The 13,087-nt window shown below is 43.6% G+C and overlaps 1 protein-coding gene across 4 annotated transcripts in view; it reads left to right on the top strand.

The window, feature by feature from the left end:
* The window catches only part of PIGG (phosphatidylinositol glycan anchor biosynthesis class G (EMM blood group)), a 137,984-nt gene that overhangs the window by 61,416 nt on the left and 63,481 nt on the right, over positions 1 to 13,087 (top strand). For 3 of the 4 annotated variants that reach the window (XM_068233895.1, XM_068233896.1, XM_068233897.1), the window contains 2 exons: positions 4,340 to 4,478; positions 5,574 to 5,786. In XM_068233895.1, coding sequence (XP_068089996.1) covers positions 4,340 to 4,478; positions 5,574 to 5,786 — 352 coding nt within the window. Of the gene's footprint in view, positions 1 to 3,861; positions 3,901 to 4,339; positions 4,479 to 5,573; positions 5,787 to 13,087 lie in introns of those variants that run through there. The other variant, XM_068233898.1, reaches the window with a different exon arrangement.

The raw sequence follows: 13,087 nt of genomic DNA on the forward strand, positions 1-13,087 counted from the left end.
TGACCAGAAAATCGTAATGTGGGCAGCAGACACCTGAAAATCGCAATGTGGGCAGCAGACACCTGAAAATCGCAATGTGGGCAGCAGTCACCTGAAAATCGTAATGTGGGCAGCAGACACCTGAAAATCGCAATGTGGGCAGCAGTGACCAGAAAATCGTAATGTGGGCAGCAGTGACCAGAAAATCGTAATGTGGGCAGCAGTCACATGAAAATCGTAATGTGGGCAGCAGACACCTGAAAATCGCAATGTGGGCAGCAGTGACCAGAAAATCGTAATATGGGCAGCAGACACCTGAAAATCGCAATGTGGGCAGCAGTGACCAGAAAATCGTAATGTGGGCAGCAGACACCTGAAAATCGTAATGTGGGCAGCAGAAACTAGAAAAAAAATGCACCTGTGAAAAAAAACCAAATCACTTACCTGACAGAAGTCTCCTCACCTGGCATCTGGCACCAGCTCCCCGATGATCCTCCTGCAGCACATCTCCCGCGCTGACAGGCAGAGTGCAGGGCTACGGCAAGATGGCTCCCGAAGCCCTGTACTGGAGACACAGTCTCCAGAGCAGGGCTTCGGCAGCCATCTTGCCGTAGCCCTGATCTGCCTCCGGGAGACTGCGGGGCTGCGGGGAAGAAGCAGCATATCTGGCTGGGGGGTCCCTCAATAGGGAGGGTGACAGCGCTCCCCCCCCCACACGGCTAGCGGGCCCCGGGCCCCCCTACTGCGCACACACATGAGCAAGCGGCAGCTGCACTATTACATTCAGTGGCTGCCGCTGCTCAGATTCCGGAGGCACTTCCGGTCTAGGTGCAAGGGGGTGGTTCCAGACACCCGGAACAACCCCTTCCGTGCGCCAGTGCTACCGAAGCTGTATGTGGTGGGGGTTGACGTGATCCTCGCTGGAAAAAAGAAGGGTAAGTAACAGTATCGGCGGATTGCTGCTAGGGGGCAAGTGTTGTGGGGGGCCACTAATAATAGCTACTATGGCTAGCTAACATGCTGAAGCATATATAGCTAACTATTACTGGGGGACACCTGGCTGCCTTAAAGGGATCCTAGACTGAGAAGGATATGGATTTTTCCTTTTAAAATTAAACCAGTTGCCCGACTCCTCCTGAGCCTTTGTCTCTAATACTTTTAATTACAGCCCCTCAACAATTCTGCACATCGTGGGCTCTGACTGAAGTCAGACTGGATTAACTGCATGCTTGTTCCAGGTGTGTGATTCAGCCACTACTGCAACCAAAGAGATCAGCAGGACTGCCAAGCAATTGGTATTTAAAAGGAAACATCCATATCCCTCTCAGTTAAGGCTACCTTTAAAAAAAAAAGACTCCTGTGCGGCATGCCTGACACTGTGTCGGGCATACAGCTTTCAGCAATTTTTTCTTCCCCGACAGTGTTGGGCATACCGCTGAGGAGGTTAAAGAAAAACCTGAGAAGGCTGGAGAGAAAAAAAAATTATATAATCCTGGTGCTTCCTCCAGGCTGATCACTCCCTGGCCAACCACCTCCGCCTCCTGGATCGTCCGCAATTCACCCTGGGGTGTACTGTGCATGCCTAGCTGCACTCTCGCTTCCATGGGGGCGCTCTGTGCCTGCACAGTACTACTGTGTGGCTGGACTGCCCCTACGCTGACTGGCCCTGACTAGAGAACTTTCTGGGGTGAATTGTGGACAATCCAGGACGCGGAGTACGATGGCGAGGTAGTGATGAGGCTGGAGGAAGCTCCAGGTATGTATAGGTTTATAGGTTTTTTTTTTTTTTTTCTCTCTCTCACCCCGTCTTAGGTACCCTTTAAAGAGACTCTGTAACAAAAATGTCATCCTGTTTTCTACCATCCTACAAGTTCCTAAACCTATTCTAATGTGCTCTGGCTTACTGCAGCAATTTCTACTATCACCGTCTCTGTAATAAATCAATGTATCTTTCCCCTTTCTGACTTGTCGCCCTTTGTCTGGAAGGTTGCCAACTCTTCCGTGCTGATCTGTTATGCACACCCCTCTCCAAGCCCCTCTATGCACACTCCAGTGTGTGTGTTATTTACAGTCTCTGCTATCTTATCAGTGAGATAAGAGAGCTTGATAAAAATCCTCCTCTGTTAGGCTGTGAAAGGAGCTGGCTGACACATACTGAGGAATTACAGACACCGGGCAGAGCTGTCTGCAGGAAGAAATGATCAGCCTGGCTGTCACTATTCAGTGGATGAGAGCTGCAGGGGACAAAAGGTAAACACACAAATGATCTTTTGAGATTCAAAAGGAGGGTGTATACCGCCTGCTTGTGTATGGATGTATTTTCTGTGTGTGGACATACTGTACATCAACCTACTTCCTGTTTTGGTGGCCATTTTGTTTATAAACAAACTTTTTAAAACGGTTTTTGACTACTTTTAATGCGGCGGGGAGCGGCGAAATTGTGACAGAGGGGAATAGGAGATGTCCCCTAACGCACTGGTATGTTTACTTTTGTGTGATTTTAACAATACAGATTCTCTTTAAAGCAAACCTGAACTGAAAAACAAAAGTCAAAGTAAAAATACACCGCTCATACTTGCCTCCCTCGTAATCATCTCTTCAACCTCTTTTGCATCCTGTTTGCCCACTGGGATCGATGGAATTCTCCATCCTCCTTTTTACATATGGAGATCACCCCGTAAAACAACATCCGGGTCAGAACTTAGTTAAAGGAAACCTAAACTGAGAAGGATATGGATTTTTCCTTTTAAAATAATACCTGTTGCCTGACTATCCTGCTGATCCTCTGGCTCTAATACTTTTAGCTACAGCCCCTCAACAAGCATGCAGATCAGGTGCTCTGACTGAAGTCAGACTGGATTAGCTGCATGCTTGTTTCAGGTGTGAGATTCAGCCACTACTACAGCTAAAGAGATCAGCAGGGCTGCCAAGCAACTGATATTGTTTAAAAGGAAACCTCCATATCCCTCTGTTTAGATTCCCTTTAACCTGTAGTATCGCTTGAGACGAGTGATGGTCATGTTGAGGAAACTCGTAGAGAAGCATATAATTTGTTTGATCAGCTGATAGATTTGTAAAGCTCTGATTTGCTCTGATCACATCCTGCTGTAGCACATGATCATTCATGACTAGCAAATTAGAGACTTGCATATCTATCACCTGACCAAACTGATCACATGCTGCTCGATGAGTTCTCCTAGACATGATCATCACTACTTGAGACGTAAGGAAACATGGACATTACCTAGCACATCAGTTTGTCTTTTCAGCTTTAACGGACAGCAATAAATACTGTATAGTGGAAAAGGGCCCTAAAACTCTCCGCTTCTACAGAGACAAGTACGACTAGATCGGATCTGAAAATAATTGTTGTTAAAAGAAAATGGTGAACTTCTGAGAGGAACTGATAAAGTATGTACTATTAATTTGCAAGTACATCATGTATTTATTTTTAATAATTTTACTCGGTTGAGGTTCACTTTACGGCTAGGACCCACTAGCAGTTGCAAATAAGCATTTTTGATTGCGATCTGTTCATTTTGTGCATTCCTGCAATCTCAATCACTTGGAAAATGCTACATGAAGTGCGTTTGAGATTTAATACAAATCACAGCATAGGGTTCCAGTGCCCTCTCGCTTTCCTGATCATCAAGTGCATTGAAAGAACTGTTCGTGGAACCTAGTCCTTAGAGCTATAGATTGCCGTTGAGAGAGAGTTTGCATTCAGATTTGCTTTAAGGCCTGTAGAAGGTAGTGTGTAGAGCATGGGAAGAATGCCTTCTTGTTCAGCATAATAGACAGCTGTTAAGTGGCCCAAACATAAATGTTTAGTGTTGAAAGAAATAAAAACAGCTTTACATAAACAGCATTGCTTCTACTTGCAGACCCAGAGGGCTGGAGATTCAGAACAGCATCTTTTAGGTACTTTATTTTATTTTATATATAATGTTTAAATAAAATGGTAAATACACTTACCATTTGAACTATCCAGACATACCATACCTCACCTTACCTCAACTAATAGCTTTTGGGTGGTTGGGGGCTGAAGGGAGAGGGTTGTAGCACTGGGTGGGAGGTATATTTCTAATATTCAGGATCCAGGAGAGTGTGGAAGGGAGCTTTGCTTCCTAGTACAAGATTTACTAAATTAACACTGGATTTTTATTTATAAGAATAAAGCTATGTCCGTTTTTCATGTCAGAACTACTATTTATCAACTTTGGGGAGAGTAGGTTTAATTTGGATTAATACTGTTGCAAGGTGTAATGATTTGTAAGTTTTTTTGTATTTGTTTTTAGTATGTTGCCTCATATCTTATGGTCTTGCATATACAGTATTTTTACTTATTCATTTATTGCAGGATGAAGGTCTTTTTCCAGACCTTATTGTCATCTGTGGTGACCATGGTATGTCAGAGGCAGGCAGTCACGGTGGATCCTCTGATGAAGAAGTTCAGACCCCACTAGTATTAATAAGTTCTGCATTTCAAAATAAAGCAGGTAGGTGTGTGAATTATGCAGTCTAGTTTAAACAGAAAAGACAGGGCACTAATCACAGTGGTATAACTATAATTCATGGGGGCCCCCTAGCGAAACTGTGGTGCCCCCCAAAATGTTCCCACCCCTTCCCTTGCCTCCACTTGGTGCCCTTCACGGCCTTGGGGTCCATCTCACATGAGTCATAAAACAAGCGTGGCCATCATGGTGATAACCACCTTGCGGCCGCCTAACACCGATTGGCGGTTGTAATGTGGCTCCCCCAGGACCGCCTAACGCTGATTGGCATCAAGTCCTGGGTGAGGTTATTAGCGGGAATCCCCGATGAGTTGCGGAGCTCCGTAAACAACCTGCCAGCCGTGATCGCAGCTGGCAGGCTGAGGGATGAAAAAAAAACAAACAGTGGTTGTACAGCGCTGCACTAAATCAGTCACAGAGTTGTCCCCATGAGGGGATCACAAACGATCGTCTCTCATAGGCTGATGCCTATGAGAGGCGTTAGGGGGGAGGGATAAAATAAAAAGAAAATTGACTTTTTTTATGAAATAATAAAATGAATACAAAAATTAATAATACAAAAAATGAAGATTGCAGCAGCAATCAGTATTTGGTACTTGGAAACCTAGCCATAGTCTACAGAGGGAAGTTGGATGTAGAGGCATTGTGCAAAGGTTGCAGGCTTGCTTCATCATGTAGCTGTGTCAAAAGTATGAATGTATGGCATTTGTGTTTACGTGAAGGGGATCATGTTAGGAGCATTCCCTCAGACAGTCCTAGTGCATGGTAAATGTTGATTTTCAGAAACATTTTCAAAACTTGCCCAGTTACTGTTTGGCGCTCTGGCTTTGTGACTCCTAAGTAGTGTTGATTGAGAATTTAGAATATAAAAAATGTGAATACCACGACTGATTGTCTTTTGGCCTTCATTGTCTACTGTATATTTGTCATAACTCAGCGTTGCGTAATATGTTGGCGCTTTATAAATAAAATAAATAACTCTGAATTACCTTCCCCTATCATAAAGCATACTGTATTTTTTCCATTTGACAGATTTCTGAGCAGGACCATGTAATATTTACACTATGGTTTTCTCTTTAGGTCAAACTAATGCACTTGAGATGATCCAACAGACAGATCTGGCTCCAACTTTAGCTTTGGGCCTTGGGCTGCCTATTTCTAAAAGTAGCATTGGAATGCTTATACCTGCAGTTGTAGAACAAAAGACCTTGAGAGACCAGTTACGATTATTTAATTTAAATGGACACCAACTTTGCATGCTTCTGAAAGAGCACACAGAAGCCTATGAGAAAGGTTAGTTTTAAAAAAAAAATGCAAATAAATGAGAATGCGTGTGTGTGTTTGTAATCTGTTACTCCTCCATAGTCTAGTGTCAGCTTCTTATTTACCATTATGTTTTTTTGGTATGTTGGGAGAAAACCTAATGTGAAAATAGTAAGAACATACAAGCTCCACAGAAACACATACGTAGGTTGTATGCATTCTTTCTTATGTTGGTCAACCCTACTCAATTTACACATTTAATATAAAAAAGGAACATATTTGCAAATGTTACTTCACACTTTGCAGTTTGTTACGTTGGTTTTACTCCATCTACGATACTGCTGTAGAGTAAATAGTTTTACTCTATATTGAGGCTACTTTCTTTGAGGTACATAACTGACAGGTCAAATCTGAGATCTTCTGGCTTTCATGCATGCATAGCATGTTTGGAATTTATTCACAGATTTTCAATTCTTTTTAAGCTAAGGAACTAATGGTCGTTCCAAATCCTTTAGCATGCTTCTCTTTAAGTTCCTCATAGTGGATTTTTTTTTTTAGAAAGTATTAAGATTTTTGTTTTGTTGTATCACCTTTACAGTTTCAGCTTCTTGACTGCCAATTTAACACTGGCATCCAGAATTAGCTCATTTTTAATCGGAATCCATTCTTCTACCCATTCAGTGTTTCCTGTACCCTATTTTACCATTTTCCAAACCACTACAAAACCTAAGGAATTAATTGTTGTTAAAGGTCATCCACTCATAAAAAAAAACCCGAAACATTAAACTTTATTCAGCGATGAGTAAAAACATTATACTGAGTAGTGTTAAGCCTCATCTACATCCATAGATGAGGCGGCAATGTGGCTTATCAATCGAGCCGCTGATGCGGCTCGATTGATAAGATCAGACAGGACGGATCTCCCCACCGCCGATTCCCTGCGAGGGGACAAAGACAGGGAATCGAGCGGAAGATAAGCGGCACTGGCAGGGACGAGCGGGGAATCGAATCCGGCGCACGTGCGGTGAGCGGGGAAGCGGCGGGCATGCGGAAGAGGCAATCCGGCGGCTAATCGAGCCGCCGGTTCGGAGCCTCATCTACCCGTGTAGATGAGGCTTTATGCTTATTTTAAATTGCACCCTAGTTTTCAAATATATATATATATATATTTGAAATATATATATATATAAGTGTGTCTGTCACGATCGCGCAAAACCGATTTGAATGAAACTTGGTATACAGATCCCTTACTACCTGGGATGATATGTTCTGGGGGTCTCACGGCCCGCCTTCGCACCTGGGCGGAGCTGCAAACAGCCAATCAGATTTCACCCTTTCATGTCAGTGGAAAAAATGTAAAAGGCTGCTATTCTCACAGTAATCAAGCCAGAGTCCCCACACTTGGCACAGTTGGTTACTTGGTGACCGAGGTTACAAATCCAGGAAAAGTGGGCGGAGCATAAAACAGCCAATCAAATTTCAGCCAATCATTTTTAATGGGAACATGTAAACTGCAGCCATTCTTAGACTGTTAATTGCAGGGTTCTCAAACTTGGCACACTTGGCCACTGGGTGAATAAGATTAAGATTCAGGGAAGTGGGTGGAGCCTACAACAGCCAATCAGAATTCACCTATTGATTTTCAAGGGGAATATTGAAACTGCTGCCATTCTTACACTGTTTATGGCAGAGGCTTCAGACTTGCTACAGTTGGTCATGGGGTGACTGGGGTCCAAATTCACTAAAGGGGCAGGGCCACAAACAGCCAATCAGATTTCCTTGCTGGATAAACTGCTTCCATTCACACATTTTTGATGCCAGGAACCTGAAAGCTCACAAACTTGGTCATTGAGTGACCGTGTCCAGGTTACAAAAAGTGGGCGGAGCTAAAACAAATTTCACTGTAAAATATAAACTGCAGCCATTCTTACACTGCTATTGGCAGAATTGTCAAACTTTGCACAGTTGACCACTCGATGACTGGGATTAATATTCAGGAAAATGGGTGGAGACTACAAAAGCGAATCAAAATTCACATGTTGATTTTCAAGGGGAATATTTAAATTGCTGCCATTTTTACACTGTTAATAGCAGATGCCCCAAACCTGGTACAGTTGGTCAAATTCAGAAAGGTGGTGGAGCCACAAACAGCCAATCAGATTGTTTAATGTTAATGGGAATATACAAATTATTGATACCAAGGACCCCAAATTTCATAAACTTGATAATTGAATGACTGTATGTCAAGGTTAGAAAAAGTGGGCGGCACCAACAACTACATTTTTTACATGGGAAAATATAAACTGCAACCATTCTTACACTGTTAATGACAGGGTTCCCAAACTTGACACAGTTGGCCACTGAGTGACTATAATTAATATTTAGAAAGTGGGTGGAGCCGACAACAGCCAATCAAAATTCACCTATTGATTTTTTTCAAGGGGAATATTTACATTGCTACTATTCTTACACTATTAATGGCAGAGGCCTCAAAGTCAGTCATTGGGTGACTAGGGTCTAAATTCACTAAAAGAGGTGGGGCCACAAACAGCCAATGAGATTTGTTATATTGATTTCAGCCATTATGTTATTGGCAGGGTTTTCAAACTTGACACAGTTGGTCACTGACATGACTGGGATTAATATTCAGGAAAGTGTGGAATCTACAACAGCCAATCAATATTCACCTATTGATTTTCAAGGGGAATATTTACATTGCTACCATTCTTAAACTCTTAAAGAGAACCTGAACTGAAAATAAAAAGTCAAAGTAACCATACACAGGTCATACTTACCTCCTGTGTAGTCTACTCCTCAAGCTCTTTCTCCTCTCCTGCGTCCTGTGTGTCCACTGTGATCAATGGGAATTTTCATCCCCCATTTTGAAAATGGCCATTACCCCATAACCGCTTCCTGGTCAGCACACTGTTAAACTGTAATATCACCCACTTGAGCCATAGGGAAACATGGACATTACCTTGCACATTCAGTTGTAACTGACAGAAGCTGATATATAACTGATAGCAACTGTTATATTTCCGTTCTGACAAAATATTGGCAAAACTGGAAGGGATCACTGTAAGAAGAAAATAGTGAGCTCCTGAGAGGAACTGACTGGGAGGTATGTAATATTCATTTGCAGGTACATTGTGTTTTTATTTTAAATAATTTTACTCAGTTCAGGTTCCCTTTAATGGCAAAGGCCTCAAATCTGGTACAGTCAGTCACTGGGAGACTGGGGTTTAAATTCTGAAAAGGGGACGGGCAGGGCTACAAACAGCCAATCAGATTTGTTTAATTTCAATGGAAAAATGCAACTTATTAATGCCAAGGACTCCAAAACTTTTAAAATTGGTCTTTGAGTGACTGTATGTCAAGGTTAGAAACAGTGGGTGGGGGGGGCGTGGCCAAGATGGCGAGCGGCTAACAGCTCAATGAAGGAGCTCCACCGCCCAGCAGCTGAAAACTCTGCTAATATCTAACCGTTCACTGGCCAAACTAGGACGAATCTGCCAGCCTATGTCTGCCGAACCTGCAGAACAAATTCCGGAGTGGTACGATCCTCTGACGCTGCCAGGGACCGAGCTGAAATCTCTACCACTCTCGGCCGGGGAAGAATCGGCAGGCCCCTCACGCTTACACAGAGCGGCTGAGAGATTTGCTCCGTACGAGACTACCACAATGGCACAAAGAGCAAGCAAAGCAAACAAGGAAAAGGAGAAGGATAAAACTAAAGACAAAGGGGAGAAGATTGACTCCTCCGAGCAGCAATGCGCATCCCAAGCCCAGCTTAAATCTATCCCGAAAAGCAAGCAGGCTCCTAAATCTCCTGACCATGAGGAGGTGCAAGATGGCGACCACCCGCTCCTGCCTGATCCATTTGAGATCCTGGACGCAATTAAACAGTGCCAGGCCTCCCTTACCATGAAAATGGACAATTATGAAGCTGGACTTAGCCTACTGAGGCAAGATGTTTCTAATCTAAGGGAACGCACTAATGAAACTGAACGCAGAGTGTCTAACCTGGAGGACACACAACAGGAACACGCGCGTGATATTCCAGACATGAAAAAGCGCCTGCAAGCACTGGAGCATAGAGCCATAGACGCGGAAAACCGCAATAGGAGAAATAATCTCAGACTGCTTGGTTTGCCAGAGGGCACAGAAGGAGACAACGTACCTGACTTTGTGGAATCTCTGCTGCGAAAACTCCTTCCGGATAATACCTTCTCCTCTTTCTTTCTCATCGAGAGAGCGCACAGGATGCCAGCTAAACGCGGTCCGCCTGGTACCCCTCCTAGACCGATTATTTTCAAGCTTCTTAACTATCAGGATCGAGACGCTATCCTAGCCGCGGCTAGGAGAGCGGAAAACCTCGTCTATGAGAACGCCAGACTTAAGTTGTTTGCGGATTTTACCACAGAAACTCAGAAACAACGTAAGTCATTTGTACAAGTTAAACTAAAGCTGCGTGAGAAAAAAATAGTCTACGCCATGATGTTTCCTGCCCGTCTCCGCATACAAGATGGTGAGTCTGTTATTTTCTTTGAAAAGCCGGAGGAAGCTATGACTTGGATCGAGGCCCTGCCAAAATGATCCATTGTTTCTTACCTATATTCCCATAAAACTTCTTCAGTCTAAACTCTGATGCCTGATGAATATTAAACGGCAAAGCCCTGAATGAAGCCTCTGGCAGCATATACACTCTGCCACATAAGTAACATATTCGCTTGCCTGAACACTGAACTTCATCGCTAAGCTCTGAAGAAGCTGCGTGTTCAATGCTGTTGGTTTTCTTTTCTTATTTTCCTTTACTTTTCTTAATAAGTGCCTATCATACGATGACTATATTCGCCATAGACTGACTATCCACACTCGCTATGTTAATGCACATCCTATTGTGAGTGTTACTTTAAGTGGTAGATATGCCAAAAATCCTACATTAGCTACCTTGTCTGGGTTGCCCGGTATGTGCAGGAGAAATGCTGTATCACCCTTGTCAGATGCTGCCTGGATGCTCATGTATGTCTGCTTCTGCCGGCTCTGGATGGGGACCGGGGACGGTGGGGGTAGCGGGCCCCGTCACTGGGCTCCTCTTTATTGGGGGGGCTACACCCCGGCCGGCGCTCGATCTGAAATCTGCTCCTCATCCGGAGTCGGCATGCTGGGGAGGGAGGCACCGCTAATAAATCACAATTAAATGCCTTATATGTGAGATATCCCCTGAGCCATGCTAGGGGGAGAGGTGGCCTGCGTCTGTTTGAGCCGGTGTGCCGGGTTGGGGTGGGGGGCGGGTGGGCGGCGAGGGTAGCGGGCCCCGTCACTGGGCTCCACTGGAGTCTATACCCCGGCCGGCGCCCGACCTGTCCCCCGCCCCCCATCCGGAACCTCCGCTGCACCTGGTGCTCCCTTTAAATACTTTGACTGCTTCTTTCGTACGCAGGTGGTCACTACAGGGCTGATCTTAAGTTTATGTGGTGGTGCCTTATGCCTAGACACAATACCAGAACACGCTATACTATATATGTCTACGAATGCTCCCGGCGTGGAAACGGCACCCTGACAACCTGCGGAGCAGCGTGGCTTTACCCCTCTGCCCATATAATACAACTTAAGCATAGAGACACGCTAGTGGGTAACTGAGATTGTAGTATCGGACACACTTACTCAGGGAGCAGCTATGCAACACTGGGAATAGTCACAAGCAAAACTAATAATTTTGGTTTGCAACGGTTCAAGCATTTATATACCCTCAGCAGGTGCTATTGTACCCTGAGAGCTGCTGGGCGGTGACACGCTGGTTCTCTTGTCCACCCCCACACACTTCACTTTACCTTATTATAATTTGACAGATTTTGTTAATTTTTTCTTTCCTTCTCATTTCGTTATTAGGTATGCTTTAACCGGAGGCTATAGAGGTAGCATTTTTAGCAGCACCAGTAATTAGTGTAACCAAGTGACTGTCTCACTGACTCGGTTATTTGGTCGCAGTAAGGGTTGGGAATAAAACTGTGGTATAAGTTCAGGTTAGTTTCTTTAATACTACAGTAGGGTTTTATATTTTGTTGCCTGCAGTTGTCGGGCTAAGTTATCTTATATTGCACAAGATCTCCCGGGATATGATAAATTGTAAACTGCTGATGTCGATTTTTTTCTGCCCTCTTACCCCCCTCCCAGCAGGTTCCCCCCAATTGATCAACCCACAACCTGTCATAACTATTAAGTTAGCACAATGGAAACCCCACTAAAGATTATATCCTGGAACGTAAGAGGGCTACGCTCACCATTTAAAAGATCTCTAATGTTCCAGTATCTAATGAAGCACAAACCCCATATCACAATACTGCAAGAAACGCATTTGGATGGTTCCCTTATTAAGGCTCTAGCCAAGCCTTGGATAGCTAAAGCAGTCCACTCTACATATTCCACATTCTCTAGAGGAGTTTCTATTCTTATTAGTAAAACTCTAACGCATAAAATAATTAGTACATACCAAGATCCAGATGGGAGATTTGTAATTGTCCAAATTATTATTATGGGATCAATCTTTTGCATTGTAGGTCTTTATGCTCCTCCTCCTATACAAAAGGCACTGCTAAATACAATCACATCCACTCTACAGCGATATCTTCCAGCAAAACTCTTAATTATAGGTGATTTTAATGATATAATATCTACGGGTAAAGATTCCACAAACCCCTTAAGAACACAAAACACAGACCTTTGTAACTGGGCTGAGGCACTATCACTGACGGAGGTGTGGAGATGGAAAAATTCACTTAATACAGCATACTCACATTTTTCCTCAGTACACAGATCAGCTTCAAGAATTGATCTGGCCTTTGCCAATGTAGACCTGCTAACAGGCATTACTGGAGCCTCTTACCTCCCTAGTGGCTTATCTGACCATGCCCCGCTAGAAATAATGTGTAAAGTTGGCCTCATCCATAATAAATTACTATGGAAACTAGACCCCAAATGGATAGAGGATAAATAAATGGGGGATAGTGTCATTTCAGAAATAAATCAATACTGGCAACTAAATGAAGGCTCGGCTACAATACCAATGACATGGGATGCCTTTAAGGCTACTATTAGGGGTAACTATATAAACCTTATCAGCACCAAGAGGAAAAACTTCAATAACTCACTATCTTCCCTACATGAAGCAGAAGTTCTAGCCTCCCAGAAATTTGCTTACACTCCAGAAGATAATACCTTTAATTATCTAATGCAAGCTAAAAGAAATATAAACATTCACATGACTGACATTACTAAACTTTCTCTTCGGGAGTGGCAGCAATACACCTTTGAAAAAGGGGATAAAAACG

Source organism: Hyperolius riggenbachi, chromosome 1, assembly GCF_040937935.1.
Source record: "Hyperolius riggenbachi isolate aHypRig1 chromosome 1, aHypRig1.pri, whole genome shotgun sequence".
NCBI classification, from domain to species: domain Eukaryota; kingdom Metazoa; phylum Chordata; class Amphibia; order Anura; family Hyperoliidae; genus Hyperolius; species Hyperolius riggenbachi.